This window comes from Larus michahellis, chromosome 2, assembly GCF_964199755.1.
Source record: "Larus michahellis chromosome 2, bLarMic1.1, whole genome shotgun sequence".
Classification (NCBI taxonomy): domain Eukaryota; kingdom Metazoa; phylum Chordata; class Aves; order Charadriiformes; family Laridae; genus Larus; species Larus michahellis.
In genome coordinates this window covers 102,670,512-102,690,817 of record NC_133897.1, presented here as the reverse complement: position 1 = coordinate 102,690,817, position 20,306 = coordinate 102,670,512, and the positions used below count along the sequence as shown (strand labels likewise).

General features: G+C 41.4%; 2 protein-coding genes across 3 annotated transcripts in view; one reads left to right on the top strand and one right to left on the bottom strand.

Moving 5' to 3' along the window:
- The first annotated feature begins 4,352 nt into the window (after positions 1-4,352).
- ABITRAM (actin binding transcription modulator) lies at positions 4,353-9,101 on the top strand. Of its 2 annotated transcripts, none has more exons than XM_074576426.1 (6): positions 4,353-4,470; positions 4,574-4,625; positions 7,851-7,980; positions 8,524-8,600; positions 8,675-8,744; positions 8,800-9,101. In XM_074576426.1, exons 1-6 carry the CDS (start codon positions 4,419-4,421, stop codon positions 8,854-8,856), a joined length of 438 nt encoding a protein of 145 aa, XP_074432527.1. In that variant the 5' UTR covers positions 4,353-4,418; the 3' UTR covers positions 8,857-9,101. The 2 variants fall into 2 exon arrangements, with proteins under 2 accessions (XP_074432527.1, XP_074432526.1); XM_074576425.1 differs by having other exon boundaries at positions 8,813-8,953.
- The window catches only part of CTNNAL1 (catenin alpha like 1), a 62,352-nt gene continuing 50,799 nt past the window's right edge, over positions 8,754-20,306 (bottom strand). The window contains exons 12-19 of the mRNA XM_074576424.1: positions 18,315-18,352; positions 14,985-15,035; positions 14,730-14,884; positions 13,936-13,984; positions 13,083-13,139; positions 12,822-12,941; positions 10,462-10,545; positions 8,754-10,342 (exon numbers count right to left, since the gene is read on the bottom strand). Coding sequence (XP_074432525.1) covers positions 10,181-10,342; positions 10,462-10,545; positions 12,822-12,941; positions 13,083-13,139; positions 13,936-13,984; positions 14,730-14,884; positions 14,985-15,035; positions 18,315-18,352 — 716 coding nt within the window. The 3' untranslated portion in view covers positions 8,754-10,180. The remainder of the gene's footprint in view (positions 10,343-10,461; positions 10,546-12,821; positions 12,942-13,082; positions 13,140-13,935; positions 13,985-14,729; positions 14,885-14,984; positions 15,036-18,314; positions 18,353-20,306) is intronic.

Genomic DNA, 20,306 nt, shown 5'->3' with positions numbered 1-20,306 from the left:
AGCTGAGTGGGAGAGCTGACTACTTCTAGTTCAGTCTGATTTGCACACAAACCTGTGCTTGCAAAACAGTTGCACTCTTTGCAACAACGAAAGCTGAGAAATCCGAAATAGCAAAATTTCTTTGACAGCATTCTTAGGGAAGCAGCATGTTGAGGCTAACTGTAAGTGTGTATGTAAGTATGTACTTCGAGCTTACAGTCTTAATAATTTAACCACTGTGAAAGTAACTGAAGGAAGGAGAAGGATGAAAAAGACAATGGCAAAATAAATAAATTCTGCATTTTCAGGAATGGTGAACATTAAACAACTTCTATATAATGAGTAAGTAACAGAATTATGCTACCTTAACTACCTAGCTTTAAAAAAAAATCCCAGAAATAAACTAATCAGATCTTATTTCTGACTCAACTTTACCACTGCTTCGTGTCAGCAGCTGAATAAAAAGCTTGAGCAAAGAGGGAGTGTTTGATAATACCATGTCTGACAGGTTAAAACAGTCTGTCAGAAAGGCAAAACTACTGTATCACCTCAGAAACAGAAGTTTGGAATGAATTGAGGTTTGTGGGTTTTGGGTTTTTTTTACTAGTTAAATGTAGATGGCAGGAGTTTTTGCAGCTGCTGGAATACTAGCTTTTCTTCCTCCTTCAGTCTTTCCTCAGGTTAACAAGATTGAGCTTTGATCTGCTTTCCACAGTGACGAAATCCTGTTCCTTGCCTCCTCTGAAGTCCAGTAGAGAAAGGCGTATGTCCTTCAGCTCTGCGAATGCATCCTGAGGGGAGCATAGAGCTGTGGTGGGGTCTTACCAGCTCCCCCAGATCTGCATGTGTAGGAACCTGTATCTCTCTTCGCTTGGTGAGCAGTTGTTTGGAGAGAACAGCAGCATTCTCTCTTGTGAGCACTCATTTTCCTCTCCCTGATTTACTTTCCATCACTAGAAACTACTCCAGTGCTGGGATTTCATCTCTAACAAGAACACTGACAAAATGTTGGTGGGTGCATTCCTTCCCTTCATCGAGCACTTTACACTTAGTGTTTCCTTTGTTATATGCTATTGCATTTTGATGAAGCATCTGGACTCGTGTTAGAAGCACGCCTCTGAACAAAGAGCAGATGCAGTCTGCTGGAGGAGTTCTTCAGCTTGAGGTGCAGAAGAGTCACGCCACGGTACAACAGCCATCTGCGGAATTTTCATACCATCTCCTTGATCATCCATCCTGTGCTTTTTTTTTTTTTTACTTTATTACAGCAGTTGTATTCCAGTGTTCCCAAACTTGAATTTGTAGTATCTGTGAGTATGATGATTTTCATATATATCTACCCATTGCTTCTATGTCTCTGAAGAGGTGATAACTTCTATTTATTTTTTTAATTATCTAAATTCCTATGACACTTCTGCCCTTACCTGTGTTGTGACTGTTTCCTGGTTCTTGTAGCTAAAACATGGCTAACACCCAGCTGCTGATCTTCTGGCAGGGGGGTTGGAACTAGATGATCTTTAAGGTCCCTTCCAACCCGAACCATTCTGTGATTCATCTTTCCTTTGCTTTAATACCAGAATCTTTGGCTCATCGAAAGCTATTCTGTTTCTGCTGTGTGCTTGTCACTGCTTTCTTTAGAAAAATAGGAAGTTCAGCTCCACCCCAACACAAACACATGCACTAAACCTGTCAAAACTGAATTTTTCATGCCTTGACCACTGCCTTTTCCTGTACTGACCTCCCATCTTGGCCATCCCATCTCATTCCAGATCTCTCAAAAACGTGGCTGCTTTTCCTCTGGAGATCTCTTCCTGATGTTTCTCTGTTGCAGCTGAATGTGTTGCCCTTTGGAGGGGTCTGACTTGCCCTGTCCTCTTTAAATGAGTCTTGCCTTTGCTGGGCGTAACGATGCTGGTCACCGCTGGAGCCCATGTGCCTCAGTTCGTGCTCCTGAACTGCTCCTCATGGCGAAGATGAGTTCCTGGGCAAAAAAACGTCAGTAGGGCTTTATCCCCTCCTTCCCTCCAAACCTCTCATCATAGCTCTGTCCTGCTGAAATCCAATGTCTGAGATGCGACCTCACTGAATCCTAGTGGGTTTTGTAGGGCTTGGGCACTGTGTATACCTGGGGGCTGGTAAACCACCATAAATTCCATGGGCTTTAGCCTGTGGGTCTCTTCACCTTCTGTCCTGCACCCTCAGCCCTTCCACAAGTTGGGTGTGCTCCATCTCTTTGGTCATGGGGGATTTTGGACTTGGATGGGTCCCAGCTCACTTCATTTTGAGTTTTTTACTAGTTTTTAATAGCTGCTTGTTCAGCTGGGCTTTCCTTGTCCAGGTGGCAGATGTGAAATAGGCAGCAGGCGTGTTTGCCAAAGAGGTTTTTAAGATAGGTCTACAAGTTTCAGTCAGTTCTTGGCTAGCTTTTGATGTAATCAACTGACATTAAAATAATGTGCATATCAAAACACGTTGCTAATGTAACAACCTGAAAAATAACTTGCCTTTAGAGCATGTGGGCAGAAATGGGTGGATAAGGTAGACACAAGCGTATCCCACCCATTCACTGCTCTTTAATCTTTGATGGAGAGTTGTCTGTGATGGACAGCTGCCCAAACTAGTGACTGAGAAAACCTGCTGTAGGTTTGTAGCAGCAAGATGACAACGCCTTGGGTTTTTTTGTTCGGTTTGTTTTCTTAATTTGTCAGCCTTATAAAGTAGAATCCGCATCTGTTGTGATGCGGAATACTCCTGATTTGGCAAACTGATGGGGCAGAGCCTCTGAGCAGCCCTTTCTTTTTATGTGTATGTTTTTCTGCAGCCGTTTGTAAGATGCCTGGCTATTCCAGCTGATAAATGGAAGTGTGTCTGTTTCTTGTATCCATCTGTACCTTAATTAAGGTACAGACCTTAATTTTATATGCTGTTACAGCTGCCTTATTTAATGCCTGTGCTAGATGCAGGTAAGCAGAGTAGGCAAACAATGCTGGAATCAAAGTTATTTTCTTTGTAAGGTGTTCTTCTAAAGGTTCGGGCCTGAATTTGTACGGAGAAGGTGGTGCGTGAAGTTGCTGTGTGCAGCAAGACTCAAAACAAAGGTGTGGAAGTTCTCGGGGGAGGGTTCAGGTGCCGGTACCGGGAGGGTTTCCCTGCCCTGTTGTGGCCAGGGCACCTCAGGGTGATGCCCAAGCTCTTGTGGGGTCCCAGCTGAGTTACATTTATTTTAAATACAGTCAAGGCTAATGTGGAATTTGCAGCAGCTCTCCTGCTGCCTGAACCGGAGACCGGCGTAATTAAAATTTCTGTGGAAAAAACGGGGTCATTCTGTTTGCCACAAGCAAGAGACAAAAAGATGTTTTAATGTGTGTTGAAAATACTGTTGTGGTCCATGTATGACCACTGTGGCTGTTACTGTATGGCTGTGTGCTACAGAAAATAAACCAGTGGACCAAATGCTGCGTTTGGAGTGTTTTCTTCAGTGATGTAGTTCTGGCCAAAAAAAAAATAAATATGAAAAATTATATTTATTTGCAGCTAGTAAAAATGACTGCCTGGTACTAGAATTGCTTCCCCATGCACTCGGGTGGGGGCTGAAGGAAGGATTTTGCCATAGAACAGCCCTTGCCCTCCTGTTACCCGAAATAAAAGCTCTTGAAACCAAAAGTAGTTTAGAGAGGAGATATTGCTTTATTTGATGTCGGGTGCTAGAGCGAAAACCTACAAATCTAGCACACCTTACCGGGGATGTTCACCCATTATAAATATTCTCATAATTCTAATTTACTACCTAATACATAACTCCACCTAGATTTACATATTCATTAGGATGACTGAATAGTCTTTTGGCCCGTGCATATCAAATTTTGCTGCATCGGCAAAACACTCCTGCGCAAGCGTGAGTGTCTCAGTGGTCATTTGGGTAAGGAGACCCTTCCGCACATTATCCTTTTGAGGTATTGAGTCATCTCAGGACAGTAACAGTTTGCTGTAAGTTTGCCAACTTCTTGAAGATAATAAGGATGTTCTTTGAAGTAGCCATAACTCTATCCTATATACTTGACGTATAGAAGAACCCTGAAGAGATTAACTACTTCTTGTTATCCCATCCTTGGTGATGAGCTACTTCTGGCTGTCTCCTCCTTATCACCGTCTGTAACATCAGCTCAGTGACTATTTTTACACAGTAAGAAGGTCAGTAATTAGCTGTTTTCTCGCTCAATAGGAAACAATAATTTTAGAAACAAAGCAGAGGCCTGTCTTTGGTAACACTCTGGCCTCTCTCCCTCCCTCCCGCGGCGGCCGAGGGGCGGTGTCGGCGCTGGGGACCGGGCCCGTGGGACTGCGGCCTGTCCCGGGCCGTGGGGCGGGCCGGGGCCGCCTCCCCCGGAGGCGTGAGGAGGGAGCGCCGGGCCGTCATCGCTGCGCGCGGGCGGGCGGCGATGGCGGCGGCGGGCGGCGCGGAGCGGTACTTTACACGCTGGTACAAGCCAGGTACCGCCGGGCCGGGGCCGGGGCCGGGGCCGGGGCCGGGGCCGGGGCCGGGGCCGGGGCGGCAGCGGCGCGGGCGGTCACTGGTGTTTGTGTGCCGTTGCAGACGTGAAGGGGCGGCCGTGCGAGGACTTCTGCGTGCTGCAGCACTCCAACAGGCGAGTGGCGGGGCCGGGGAGGGGGACTTGGGGGAGAGGGTGGGGAGGGCACCTCCGCCCTCTCCCGGGGACGGGTCCTGGCTCTTGGGAAGAGGACGCCCCCGGCAGCGAGGGGCTGAGCCCCGGTTGGTGGCTGCCGGGGCCCGGTGCCGTTCGGGGTGTTGGCCCAACAGGCCCCGCTCCATCAGAAGCCCCGGAGTGGGACAGGTGGACAATGCCAGGCGATCCCGGATTCTTCTGGAGGGTGGGAGAGTGACAGCAAGCTCAGGCTTCCTCTGCCCTTCTTTAATTACTGCTTCTTGTTACTACTGTCCTTGTTACTACTCCGTAAGAAGAGTAGAGCTTGAACTCTTCTCCCCAGATCGCTCAACAGGTTATTTTCATTTTTATTTAAAAGGCCCCTTCAGTGTCATCAGAGCTGCCCTCGCGTCCCAGCATCCTCGCTTTACATCATCTTCAATGGCAGAAGACCATCATTTTGCAAGGCCTTTCCCTAATGACATTTAGAAGAAGTTGTCTGTTTAATTTGGTTTCTAGGAAACCAAGTTTGGGCCCCTCACTACAAGAAAGACATTGAGATTCTGGAGCGAGTCCAGAGAAGGGCAGTGAAGCTGGTGAGGGGTCTGGAGCACAAGTCTCATGAGGAGCAGCTGCGGGAGCTGGGGTTCCTTAGCCTGGAGAAAAGGGGGCTGAGGGGAGACCTTATCGCTCTCTACAGCTACCTGAAAGGAGGTTGTAGCGAGGTGGGGGTCAGTCTCTTCTCCCAACTAACAGGCAACAGGACAAGAGGAAGCAGCCTCAAGTTGTGCCAGGGGAGGCTTAGATTGGGTATTAGGAAAAAATTTTACACTGAAAGGGTTATTAAGCATTGGAACAGGCTGCGCAGGGTAGTGGTACCATCCCTGGAGGTATTTAAAAGGTAGGCATAGTAAGACGGGTAGACATAGTGCTTAGAGATATAGTTTAGTGGTGGTTTTTGTCAGAGTTAGGTTGATGGTTGGACTCGATGACCTGAAAGGTCCCTTCCAACCTAGGCAACTCTGTGATTCTATGAAATTAATTGGCTTGATTTGAACAAGCATTTGCATTTCGCTTTTTCTATATACAACTTAATTGCTACAGACAGTGAATGCAAGATAGGAAATAAAATGTCATACATTGCTTCTACTTTGCTGTAGCTGGATATCCGGTCATTTGGATGGAATACATCAGCCCTGTACCCAGTTTGGACCCTTAATTTCCGACTTTACCTTCCCCAGCTTCTGCCCCATGGCCTGTCCTGGCTGCAGGGTGGATTGGTGGCATCAGGGCTGTTTCTGAGGTGTTTAGTGCCTGAGGGAAGAACAGAACTTAACTTCCATCTGCACAGAAATGGGCTGTGCCAGTCTCCATGCATTGAGGGAAGCCAGGGGGAGGCCAGATGGAGACTTTGGCTGTTCCCAAGGGTTGCCTGCTCCCTTGGGAATTCAGAGTGTTAGGAATTCAGAGTGACAGGAAGGGCGTGCGTGGCGCAGGGCAGAACCATGGCCTCCTGCTGCCTCCAGAGCTGTGGCTGTTTCATGCAGGTCACTTTCTCGTTCCTTGGAAACAGAAACACCAGTACCTGGGAGTTAACAGGAATGACAGCAAGGACGGACATCCTCGCATTTGCACTAAATACTAAATATGCAGTTATTAGTCTCAGTTGTCTAATATAAAAACCTTTCTATTAACAACAGTTTAAATCCTGTTGATATGGGAGAAGGGGGGAAAGGAAATAAAAACAGAAACACTTGTTCAAATGTCTATAAAGATTATTCTGCTATTTTGACTTCTGAAATATCAGGGCCCTTGGCTTCTACGGCAGCTTTGCCAAATGCTTTGTAAAGTATTTTACCATTATTATGTGTGGGGCTGTGGCTCAGTTGGATCTTTCCAAGCAGCATAAAATTCTCTGTGGATTTTTTCATTTTGCCAGGTTCTCAGCTCTAATAGAGCTAACAGCTCAAGATTCGTCATCTCCCCTTGAGGAAGGAGGCTGGGGTCGAGTGGAGGGAACTTTGCTGGTCCCTTTGAGCTGCCAGGGAGCCTGAAAGCGCTCGCCAGGATCCAGCTCCCTCTTGCGGGAACTCGCAGAGACATGTGACAGTGCAGGGAGATGGATGCAGCATCCGCACGCAGGGAAAACGCCATTTCTGTGCCGTGGTTTTCTCTATAGTTCCTGTTCTGTTAAGTCTGGTCCTTGCTGTGGGTTTTAAACTCCTCGTGGACAGAACAGTTTCACCGCTGTTCATCTACTGGCACGTTCTGGGCTCTGCGTGCGTGTGCATTAAGCGTGGTTCTAACCTAGTCTCTACAGCTGGGCTTGGCTCAAGCTCTCCAGTTGCATGACAAAAAATAATCCTCCTTTAGGAGAAAGATAAAATGCAAGCAGCAGGTTAGCTAAAGCCCAGATGACCGAAGGATTCACCTGCTGTAACTATTGCCCACTGATGGCCTTTAGCTGTTCTGGGAAACATTGCCTTTTCCTACAAGCTGTGCTTTACTTGATTGCCTTGAGTGAGTATGGGCTTCAGCCGTCACAAGAGAAGTGAACCAAGTATGCTCACAGGGGGTACAACAACAGACAGAGGAGCTCTAGCATATTGAAAGACTGTGGTTCTGCCCAATTAAGAAGTGTACTGCTTTTGCTGAGCCGGTCTAGTACCTCAAAATAAAGCACCTTCTGCGGGGGCTGCTTTAGGTCAGAATGCAGTTCAGTTTGGTACAGCGGACGTACAGTAGGATGCCCTGAAACAACCGAGTCCGATTGATCCTGTATCTGACAATTTTGTAAGTGGGAAACTAAAATTTGTCTCTGATCTAGAGCCGACAATTATCCTCTGTTGTTCTTCGTTAGCTCAGGTACGTTGTGTTCTAGGTTACCGTACTCAAGGCCCAGGCTGTCACCCAGACCCGTCTGTCCTCGCCTCCTCCCTGGGCCTGGCAGGTGCCCGTCCTGTGACTCACGCTGAACCGTCAGCCTAATGCTCCTGCTACACTAGAGGGAAGAAAACTCTGCTTACAGAATGAAAGCTCACAACGCTAAAAGTCTTGCAAGCATTTTAGACTAGGAGTCCCAAATGAAATAGTCGGCATCAGTTTTAAATCCTACCAGCACAGGGTAGAGGTGGCTGTGGAGCTTGCTTACAGCATGTAAGACCATGGCTTCTCACTAAAGCATAATAATTATATTTCTTGTTGCAGAATCTGTGTCATCACCTTGGCAGAAGCCCATCCTCTTCTTCAAAATGGGAAAACAATTACAAGCGTTAATTACCAAATCAGTGCCAGCTGTAGCAGGCTCCAGAATAAGGTCTCTGGGAAGTCAAAAAGGGTATGGCTTTTTGATTTGGTTAGTTTTCGTTTTCATCTCCCACAGTGCCCGAGACTTTCTGTCCTTTCTAGGATAGAAAACACACCAGGTTACCTTCGCATTTCATTTTAGAACAGCCTCTCCACAGTTAAAAGAATTTAGACTTCAATGTGTTTCATGGTGGGTTTTCAAAGACGTGGTTTAACCTGATTACATTAAAGTCAACTGTGCTGGTTTTCTCCTCTCTCTGCCGAGTTTAATACGATCAAACTACAAGTCTGTTATTCTACAAGAAACTTAATTATGACTAAAATTTGTAAGCTCTTACAGCTTCTAATCTATTTGTGCACATAATTAGGTTGTCATATTCCCTTCTGTATGGAAGCACGGCTACATAACTTGCAAAGACTCTTACTGTCGCACTTCCTTGCTTTGTTCTGAAGCATACAAACTGGTGTTGCTGATGGTAATACTTTTTTAAAGCCCTGTGTAATTAGAAGTGCATATATATGTGTGTGCGCGTATTTATTTATTTAATTATTTATTTATTTATTTAAAATGCAGGGAGCTCAGTTTTTAACAGAACTTGCCCCTCTGTGCAGGATATCTTCATCAGATGGAGAGGAATACACCATTTATAGGTAAGGTTTTTCCCTTTTCCTTTGTCTTACCTTGACCTAGAATGCACTTTTACTGAAACTTAACACTTTTGCAGTTGTATACGAGGGCGTCTGATAGAAGTGAATGAAAACATTCTTAACAACCCAGCTATTCTGCAAGAAAAGGTAAGAAACTTTTTTGCTTTTTATTTTCTAACTTTTATTTCACTACTAACTTTAGTCTTGCGTTTTAGCCATCAACCGAAGGATACATCGCAGTGGTTCTACCCAAATTTGAAGAAAGCAAGAGCATAACTCAAGGACTTCTGACGCGGAAGGAGTACGAGGAAGTATTGTTGAAACGTCTTAATTCTTCTTCATGAAATTAATTATACAGGTATCATCTGTATTCGATACTAAATAAGCTACTACTTTTGCACATTGTAACTTTCATGGTATTGAAAGGCCTAGTGTCTGTTTTTAAAAGTGGAATTTAATCAGTTGTTTCATACAAGAATAAACCAGTTCAGATAGTTTGTATATTAAAGTTTGCGTTCTCTTTTCCTCTCAATTCTAGCGCTACAAGTCTTAAAGAAGCACAGAATGATATACTGGAGAGTATTTATGTTCCAAATGCAGTTCCGCTTCTGCTCAGTGCAAGCATAAACATACAGAAAAATCACATGATTTAGCTATCACTTAATTTAGCTAAACTAATACAATATGGAGCTTGACAAAGGTGAATTGCAAATAAAAATGCAACAGAAGCCTATGTCCAAAGAGCAGATAAACTTGAGAATATGTATTTCACACCAGGTTATATTTTCATAGGATCCTGAAGTCAAATAATGCCCTTTGTACAGAACTTTATCATAATCAGTATCTATTTTCTTAAATTTTAAATGGTATAACGTAAAGTCTACATAATACTTCAGTGGTTCTACATGCAATTCAAATTCTGCCCAGTTAGGTTTTAATAAAAAGGAAGCAACAGCTGCCATCTACAAACACAGACAGTGAAAGAAAAAGGGGTTGAGTCAAGAGTATTAATCACTTAGAAATACACTTTTGGAAATACGAATCATGGCAGCAAGACTAGAATTCAGTGGGGCAGCTACACAAAGAGGGTTTTTTTCCCTAGAACTACTTCATTGCAGGTATAACTCGTAGATAAGGTAACATTTCAGTGCTTTAGGCTACAGCCTTTCAGACTATATTCCTGATTCTGCTTTATCAAATACATAGACTGAAACAGGCCAGAGATGAGTTTACAGACTTCAACAGTAGTGTTACATATAGCATATGCAGCACAAGGTTCTTTATATAAAATGTCTATTAGCAGCATCTTTGGGTTGAAACATCCATTAAGACATTCATAAGCATTAATTACAAACCCAGTATCAATCGTGAGCGTAGGAAAGGCATTCACATTATAAAAATACATAATGATTAGACCTGTTGGTGGTGCAATTGCCAAGTAATGGGACATCTATTAGATGTGACAAAGGTCAACAGCTTTAATTCAAATTAACCTGGTTTGACTTTCCACAAATGAAAGCAATATTGAAAATTCAGCAAGTGTTATTTTCAAATGGGAGTTCCTGCATTTCTAAGTGCTATAATTACTTGCTCTCTACAAATGTCATGTTTGTTACGTGATTTTCTAAAGTCTTGATGCCAAATGTCTCAGCTCTCCTTTCTGGAGTATGTGCATTTGTACCAGTTTGTATTCTGTCTTCTCTCCACGGTGGAGCAGGTTTCAGACAGCCATTTCCTGCTTTATTCTGTATATATATATAAAAAAGATTTATTAAAAAACAAACAAAACAACAAACCACCACCACCACCACACACCCCCCAAAAAAAACCCCTTTAAGATACTGCAGATGAACCAAATACTCACTTTCCTCAGTAATTTGCAGCAAAGTGGAAGAAGCTGGCATAACAGAGTCATCATGTTCCTTGTTTTCAGAATACATGCATCAACCTAACCAAGACAATTAGAGTAAGACCACTGACTACTTTTATTAGGCAATTGTTTAATGTATGAGATGATAATCTATTTCATGCTTGAATAGGTAATATTTTTGCTTCATAAATACCTTCTAATGAAAAGGTTTTGCATAGCGTTTTTGAATTTCTCTATATAGTACGTGTAAAGCAACAGCATCCCTTCTGTTAAGCCAACATTTCAGCTGGGAAGCAGAAGGGAACAACACATCCCAGGAGAAGGAACTAATAATAATATAATATTAATCAGTAAATGTAAGTGTCTTGGAAAGGAGCTCTTGCCATCTAAATATGATTCATCACAATTCTTCACGATTTTCCTCTTGGTTTACACCCTGCCAGCATGATTTAGAGCCATATATCCTTGTAAGGCTTACCCTGATATGAGTTACACAAAAAGTTTAACTAAATCTTAAAGCATTGGAGTTAATGCCTCAAGTCTAACACTTAGCACAGATCGCAAGTCTGGGCCCTCAAGAAACCTTAATTTGATAAGCCGTTATCACTAGGTAGCGATACATCACTCTGTATAAACAGACTGAAGTTCCCATGTAGTGTAGCTAAAGAGTGTAAACCAAACGAAGCAGTAGTCCTCAGGTGCGCAGTTTGCTTTTGGGTGGCTTGGATGGTCTAGACAGTTTGAGCCCCTGCTGGAAAACTGAAACGTCTTTCTTTTCTAGAGCTCATTGGAAACAAACATCTAGGTGCACAGAAATGGTCTTGCTCGCATTGATCATATTGCTGCTCGGGGAAGTTCTTCAAAAAGCCGGACCTCTATTCCCCACTAAAGTTTGCAGATCTACTTATTGTGGAAACAGTGCTGAAACTTTTATGGCAGCTGTGTACATATTTACTTAAACCAAATATGAATAATATCAGAATAAACACTGGGCAGTCTGGGGTAGACTCCCCCTACTGAGAAGCAACCACATATTTCGGTAGTAGTCTTTGGGGTTTGGAATTTATTACATTTATGTTAAGCATCAATCACATCAGAATAATTATTACAGTGGTGGAAATACAAATTGCCTTGATTAATATTTTGATTACTGAAGTCCTTTCTTAGTGAGGTACGCTTAATCGCAGTTCATGTGTCTCCGAATGAAGTGGTAGTGGATTACAATATTATTAGTGTAATCTAGTGGATTACAGTATTATTATATACAGTATTACTCTGTCTCATATTATTCAGCTAAGAATTCTCAGTTGCAGCATGATAAAATTCCAGTACCTCTCTTTATCTAGTGGGTAAGTTGAGGGAGATGTTGGCAGAAGTTGAAGATGCTGAAAAAAGTTCTCAGCAGTAAAAAGCAATATGAAATAGCGGAAGCCTATGGACACCTTCCCACCTTATTTTTAAGGGCAGTCCAGGAACATCATTGTCTTTGGAAACATGTCTGTAAACTCCTTCTCTAACAGTGAAATCCAAAACCCAAACGATATTTTCAGTATTTTTAGTAACAGGAAGGAAAAAAAATCCTATTACTTATTTTACTAATTCTTAGACTGTAAAGTTCGTAAGTTAGGAGTAGGGAAACTGTTCCTTAAAACATTAATATCCATGATGTATCTGTGGCCACTAGGCCAGTTATACAGAACTTGGATATCCACGCTCCCGAAATAAAACATTCATATAAGCCTGTAGAGTAACACCATCCAAGCTACCCGCTGGCAGCCTTCCATGTATGCTGGGTGCCAGTTTACCATATTTTGTCTCCTGTCAAACTCTCAGCATGAATGCGGGGGCCAGGTCAGGCTAAACTTCACCGAAGCCCTTCTCTGCTGTGTGTATGGGGTGTGAGTGGAGGGAGAAGCCTAGAAAACAGTAGTACCCGTGCTGAAGAACATCCTTTCCTGAGGCAAGATAGTGCAGTAAATGGCTTAGGTTACAGTTATCAGTGAGGGATGTCCCAATAGACAAAACATTTTCAGCAAGAGGAACAGTTCTTGCTGTTCTTCCTCTATATTTTGCACATCAGCTTCTCAAAACACGTTAAGTGCTAAGAAGTACTTCAAGTTGAAGTAGATTCCTCTTATACATAAGGAAAAGAAATGATGACATACTGCATAGCAGAAAAATGCTTGCACAACACTGTAAAATTTTGTACTTATTAATTTTTATGATCCTCTGTCAATCCAAGAAGTTCGCTGTCATGAGCTGTTTCACATTTTAACAGGAGCATAAATTAGTAAATTACTACATTTCAAAACATTAGGTCTTACTTTCAGGAATATGTAGAGTTTTTACCTTACCTTTGTAAATGTAGCGCTTTTACCCTGAACAGAGGCTTTAGCTGTTATCTGGAGCTGCTTGCACATACAGATCAGTTTCTCAGCCTCCAACAGAAGCAAAGGTTTGTCATCATCGTGTACCTGAATTGTGTTTCAGGAAGACAAAACCACTCCGTGTTAAAGACTCCAATATTAAGTTAATGGAGAAGATAACACAACCGGCTTTTAAGCAGTATCACTAGTGCCGTAAGCTGGATGGCTGTTTTAGGGGTCATACATCACCTGATCAGAAAAGGCATGAAGAGCTGAAGCAAGCTTTGTGCCCTCTGTAGCAAAAATCTGAAAGGTAGAGAAAACATGTAACAAAACGAACCACAATGAAAGATGAGGCTCTTTTTCCTTGTTGTTTTAATAAATAGCCTGCTATAAAGTAAAAAAAGTAACAGGAAGTACTTGTGATAGTTTTATACATTTATAATTAACAAGTCGGCAGTTTGTGCAGTGACTTCTGAAATAACACACTAGACTACAAATGGCCATTCTCCCAGATAAGCAACGTTTAAAGGCTTTGCCTTTATGTATAAAAAAAACCTGACTTCCAATTATTTTTTACACTGCAGCAACTCACAAGAGTTTTGTGGGTAGATGACACCTGCCGTGTTTGTTTATTGTCCTGACAAAGGTAACCAGCCTCCTGTTAAACGCAGGCACGTATCCGGGAAATATCATGCCACATTCCTTCACTTGGCCCTGTATCTTTTGTTTGTATTATTCAAGTTTCTACATCTTTCTTTCCCATGAAAATACTGCTGCTCAGGCTAGGATGGAGCATCATCTAAGCGACACAATGAATACTACTAATGCATTGAAGTCCACTATATTTGCCACAATGCCGGTTTGCCATTCCTACTCCTAACTGGAATGTGTCAGTTTAACGAATCTCGTCTTAAGGTACTACTAGCACACTGAAATGTTAGCTTTCAGAAAGTGTGCATCCGAGTTAGGCTGTTTAAAAATCTACAGTTGCTAGTCAATTCACGGTACGCTGTACTTATGTGTAAGGAATCAGAGAGTTAAGTTCCAATTTGTTCTTCACTCAGAATTCCCAAGTCTTGTTTTGTTAAAAATATATTACCTCTGCTTGGTGAAATAAATCTTGAGTAGTTTTCAGAAGTCCTTCTCCTCTGCGGGAAATAATGAGAGCAGAACATATGGCATGTATAGACTGCAGATTATTTTGCCTGCTACTTGCATAATTTACAGTATCTCTCTCTCACGCCCATTCACACCACTGAACTGTAAACTATCGCTCTTTTAGAGGATACTATGCGCACCAATAACTTACTACAGGAACTGCATTTCAAAATGTTATATAAAACAGCTCAGTGGCTACAGCACTATTGGGAAATTAGAAGTGGTTCAGTTCTCAACAGCTGGACAAAGACAGAAATCCATGTCTCTGGCATACTAAGTATTATTGGACTACAAGGTAAGAAAAATCTCAACTCTTATTAAAAAAACCCCTAAATTCTTCAAATAAGAACACTGACATGGCATGGGCGAGTTTCAGAACACCTTCCAAGCACAGCAAAGATCAGCAATTCTAATCTAAAGTTATATATCTGTGCTTTAATTCCCTTAACTTTGAAAGTATTTTATGACCATGCTTCTTAAAATGTTTTCTGTACCCAAGAGATAGTTAATTAGCTGTTCCACAACAAAACAGATGTTTAGCACTTAAAAAACCCCTAATTTTATTATGAAACAACTTAGAAATTTACAGGAACTTATAAAGCATAAGGATAGAAATCAAAGCTCCTTTCTGAACGTTTCCCAATCATTATACTCTGAAAGTTAAATTGTCTTATTTCTTATAAGCACTGTTAATGCTCTTCTCCCCACCAAAACATGCTGCTACAGTGTAATTACCTGGTAAATAAATACATGGAGTAGGCCATACTTGACATGCCTTGTCCATGTTGCACGATCTCACTCTCCTGATCCTCCCATTTCTCTGTCTCAGAATCCACATCAGATGTGAGCAGATGCAGTTCTAATCCAAGTTTTGCAATTTTCGCCTGTTCCTGTAAACAGTAACCATATTTATGGCACTTGAAAACACTTTCTTCAGACAAGAGGAAAAAGAATTTAAAAAGCTTTTTTACTAAAATGATGGCATCTTACCTCAGTATCTAGTTTGACTGGCTTTAATGCTTTCAGATTTGCATTATGCTTCTGTTTCAAACAAAAAAATAATATTTTTAAATAAAAGGAATTAGTAATCATTTTCCTAACAAATCATAAGAGGTGGCTCTAAACTCAGACGCAGACTTTGCAGGATAGTTCCAGTGGTTCAGACAAACTTCTCAGCAGAAGCTGAGAACCTGTTCTGATCTGGCTGTCCTCCTGAAATGGCATGTGCAAACCAGGTCTGTGCCTACAGACACCCTAAAGTTTCAAGGAAAAGACCTCTTCTGCGGTTCTCAGACTCCACTTCCTCATATAGTACCATCTCTTTCCCCTCCCCTCTAAACCCTCAGTAGTACTCAGGACTAAACAAACAGTCTCAATCAAGTACGGCTGCACTGATTTTTTCCCATCAAAGACGATACTGATATGAGAGAGACTTGGAGCTGATTTAAGCTGACCTGATCTAGGGTACAACCCACGTAAATGCTAGTGTGACAATGTAGCTCATTATTCTGTGTCACTCTGTTGAAGCAGCTGGAAACCAGTACTGACACTTCCATCTTTTTATGGGTTTCCTTCTTGTATTTAAGTCATGAGCTATCTGAAATACCAGGCTGGCTGCAAGCCAAATATTGGCTCAGATTAAACAATAATTAGTGGTACTGATGTCAGCACAGTATCTGGTAAGGCAGAGCTTGCCAACCACATAGCACATACACACAGGAACACGTGATTTGTTTCAAATCAATTTGCACGTAGAGAGCAGCAGTTCCTGGCTTCAACTTCAGGTGCTGGTGCTGTCACTGTGCAAAGAGAGTAAAAACTAACAGACATGGGAGCCACAGGCTGCATTCAGAAACTGCACCGGAGCGCAGAGGAATGGAAAGTACAAAGTTGGTGTCATAATTTGGAGACATGAGCCACCAGAGGAGGCTGGATGGTAACAGGGCAGGACTGAGATCCTTGTCTGAGAATCTGAGAAGAGCTGCTATGCACTAGTGGGAGTACTCGGGCAAATTAAGCTCAGTAATGCCTGCAGGGAGGAAAAAAAAAGTAGTACTATTCATTGCAAACAGCATCAGAAATAAACTCCAGGTGCAGTCTCCATCTCTCACTTCAAGAGTTTGAGCGAAAATAAAGTACTGCTATTGAAGTTCCTACTGCAGTTTGCTGCTCAGTTTAGTTTTCAGGCCATTTCCCTTTTCCCATCCCAAAATTTTTAAATATTCTAAATCTTATGTCTACTCACATTCAACACTGTCATTCTGCCTATGTATTAGAAAAGCTGATCTCGTATCAAAAGATTTAGCAAAAAGTGTAAGAACTGATACTCCTAATTGTTATTTAAGTTCGACCATACTGCATGTTAGAGATGCAATTCAAGAAATGCTGGTTTTAAGGCAGAGTCTTAAAAGAAAGGAACACAATACCAAACTAGGTTTGGATGTAAACACAAATTTTAGCTACAAGGTATGGCAAATATTTAAGCTGCTGAGTGAAGGGTATTCAAGAAAACCAGCACTCTAGCACAGGTAAGTTTTTCTATCCACAAATAACCTCAGAATGGTTGTCAGGTTTCTAGTTTTCTCCATTCCAGCGTTCATTCACACTATTCGAATAGGAGAATAGGTAAAAATCAGATAAGGAGTTACTCTGCACATAAAACATGATTTAACACCTAACACTATACAGAAAAATATACCTGTGCATTAAGCACACATAGGAATCACCACTACTGCTCTGTCCTCAACTATGGCGTGGTCTAAGATGCCACTCATTACCAGCAAACAGCACAGTCGCAATTAAACGGATGTACAAAGCAGATGTAACAAAATATGTAATCTAATTAGATGGACAGGAACAGTGTGACTTCTGTGCAGGGACAGCGTGGGCACAGCAGACCTCTGTGATGGCAGTAGGGAGAGAAGAGGCAGTAGTCAGAGTCACAGCACTGGGAAGAGAGGCAGTTCCAAAGGTTAGTGCATCAGTTAGGCAAAGAAATTACTCTGAACAAGCTCTGTTGTCTTATGGACATAATCTACAGTTCCTGTCTACTTCCAAACTGTCTATTAATTGTAAGTCCCCCAAATCTATGCATCTTGCAAAATTCAAAAGGTGACAGCAACCTTTCAAACAACAACAAAGCAGAACTGTTTAGATCTTGGTAACAAAGATTTATTGAAAGTATTTTTAAAAGGCATATGAATCAGTAGGTGGGAATCTGACTTCAAACATCTCTTCTTTAAATTTTGGCTGAAGTCCCAAAGCTACGTAGCTTAGTCAAACCAGTGAGGGACAAAAACCCCATCAAAAGTCATTGAACCAATCTATTTTCCAGTCTCATTGTTTAGTTCTGTAACAGCGAAATGCACCCGTGCTCACTCAGCCTAACATTATAGTCTATTTATATCTGCAGATTGGATTTATGATGTATGACCTTTTCGCCTTCTCTTTTCATTAAGGGTCAGAAGTAGCATATTGGGTTTGAAGTCACAGAATTGCACAACAGGAGACACGGAGACAGGGGATCATTTCACACCCAAATTCCTCAACGCTACAGGTTAAGGAAAGAAAGCAAGGAAAGAAACTAGAAAGAAGCTAGAGCTTACTGTACCTTCTGAGATCATTTTTCCCCTTTTTTCTACCCGTGAAAAGATTCAGTACGTAGCAAGTGAATCAAATGACTGATTACATGATAATAACAAGGTTTAGGGGGCTTCCTAACACACAAATGCTCTCAGAAACAATGTAATATCAATTATAATCAGCTAAGGATATTAATTACCTCCAACTAAATCTGGAAATTTGGTGTAGGTTTTTTTCCTCTGCATTAAAAACATTTAAGATCAATGAAGGAAACAAGAACCCATTATCTGAAGAGCCTACAATAGGCTCGAACACGTCCATTTGTTCCAAATTGGTCAACTCAGGCAACAAAGCAAAAAAAACCAAAACAGATTACCAAGACTTATTTTCAGCATGTTGCAGCATACTTGTACTGTTTTAATAATAAGAATGCATTTTTTTATCATATAGCGTGACAGTCGAGTACGTGGTAAAAAAAAAAAAAGTAATTTTTTTATGAAACAGAAAGCTCACATACAAAGTGATAAAAGCATATTAATGTAACTAGTTACCCTAGTTTTCAGTATGTTTGTTAGTGATTTATTAAACTGACAAAGTCTGATATTTTACTGTCAGCCACCCAGTCAGGATGCAGGTTACCAAGATATTCTTATGTCCTTGTTATGGTGTAACATGGGAAGAAGTCAATTAATTAACAGCAGATATAAAGCAAATGCAACAATCCCAAAAGCAACTTACCCCTGGTCTGGGCAGCGACAGGTAGACACGCTTCTCTCCTATGAGGAACACACACATTTACACCAAAATTTGTATGCAGATTTTAATCAATGGGGTCACATGCCTTACTTCATCCTTCCTTCAATTGCAGTACTAGAAAAGCAAATTACTTACCTGTAATTCATCCTCTTTGAATATTGCAGAGGATTGCCTCTCTGTCTCGTGCTTCCAAAGAAAGGCAAGCCAAGAACTCTGCACTGTTCAGATTTTAGCTCTCAGCAACTGGCAGTTAAGAAAGCTTCTCTGAACGGTTTCCCTCAGTAAGATTTCTAGTCCCCTGCACGCAATCCACAAGTGAGTAGAGAAAGTCTCTCTAATGACTGAGTACTTATCACTACATGCACTCATTTTGTTGCAAAGTGCAGAACAGACAATAGTAGTTCCATGTAAGGCTTTTCTTGGCATGGGTTGGATGATATAAAATTTGGAGTAGCAATGCCACCAATGAAAAATACCTAGGCAGGTTTTTCAAAGTAATGCCAATAAAACCCTCCTGTTGTACTGTACTATAAGCATCACGTGCACTGTATTTTATAAAGAAGAAAGTTCTATGGCATTTTACATACTTATCGAATTATTTCTTAGATTCCCAGGAGCCTCAGATATTCCAAGTCTGAGCAAAACAAATGGAGAAAAAAAATATCCTTTTTGTTGTTACCTAAAAGTGGGTAAGAGTTTATCAAAAAGAGGAAACAGTGCCCCTAGGCTAACAGCCTAGGATTAGAGCTCCAGTTACCAGAAGACTTAAAGGTAAGTCTTCACAGATAATTATTACAATAAATTCAGGGAATTCTGCTAAATAAAATGAAAATCGATAAATAAAAAATAAAGAGCTAGTGAAAAACAGATTTTACCTGAAGAAACAAAGGGCTACTATAATGGATATTGGTACCAGGTTTGCATACAGATGGTGCATCTCGACAAAGGACAAGCAACAAATTCCCCTACGATTGCTATTTCCTCCTCTTGTATCAGCTCCCAGAGAAATTCCATTCTGAGTCTTCAGGAGACAGTTCTCTTGTGCACTCATGGTTTTTTGAAAGTATGCTCCTTATCTCCTGACACCACAGAAAGATCATGAGCTCCACATCTAGGCAACTGACTCCTAAAACACAGATTTCAGTAAGCTGACAAGTGTCCCTTAACCCTCTTGATAAGTATGAAAAATGGTGTTCTTCCTTTCTAAGATCACTTCTTCCTTCCCCTAGCCAGTTTTGTGGAAGATGAAATGAGCTATTATCAAGGGCACCAGCTGCCTAACTGTTTTTTTCAGAATGCAGAGTTATTCAACTATTAATTGCCCAAACATGCATCCAAGCAAGATTTCTCACTAAAGATTGATCTAAATGGTGAGAAGTGATTTACAACATCCTATGAATCAAAACATCAGCTGAAGGGTATGTAAGAAAGCATGTAAGACATACCAAGAACAAAAGCTAACTTTTAAGTTTAAAATACTGTAGCGTAAAAGATCTCCTTGGTGCTATGTAAAAAACCTGTTGTACCACGTTAAAAAAAAAGTTCAAACACAGAAAGCTTTGACATAACAAATGGAATACAAATGCATGCTGGGAGGACGTACGGCTTGCACACACAAGGTGGGCATTCAGAATTATGGAAACCAAATGGAAAGGGGTCATAAACAGAAACAATAAAAAAATAATTTGTTTTTGCTCTCTAAGCAGTTCCTATTATTTGACTTTGCAAGGTTTAGGGGCTCACCATATTCAGGAAGAGGAAGGATCTCACTATTTAGTTCTTGGAACATTAAAAAACAAAACAAAACACAAAACCCCAGAAAACACACACACAAAAAACCCACCTCACTGGACCCACAGATACCAGACCTCTCAAAAGCGTAGATCAACGCAGGCCAGAGATAACCCTGCTTCATCAGAAAATACTTAATTGCATCAGTATAATCACAGAATTCATATTTGATTCCATTAACAG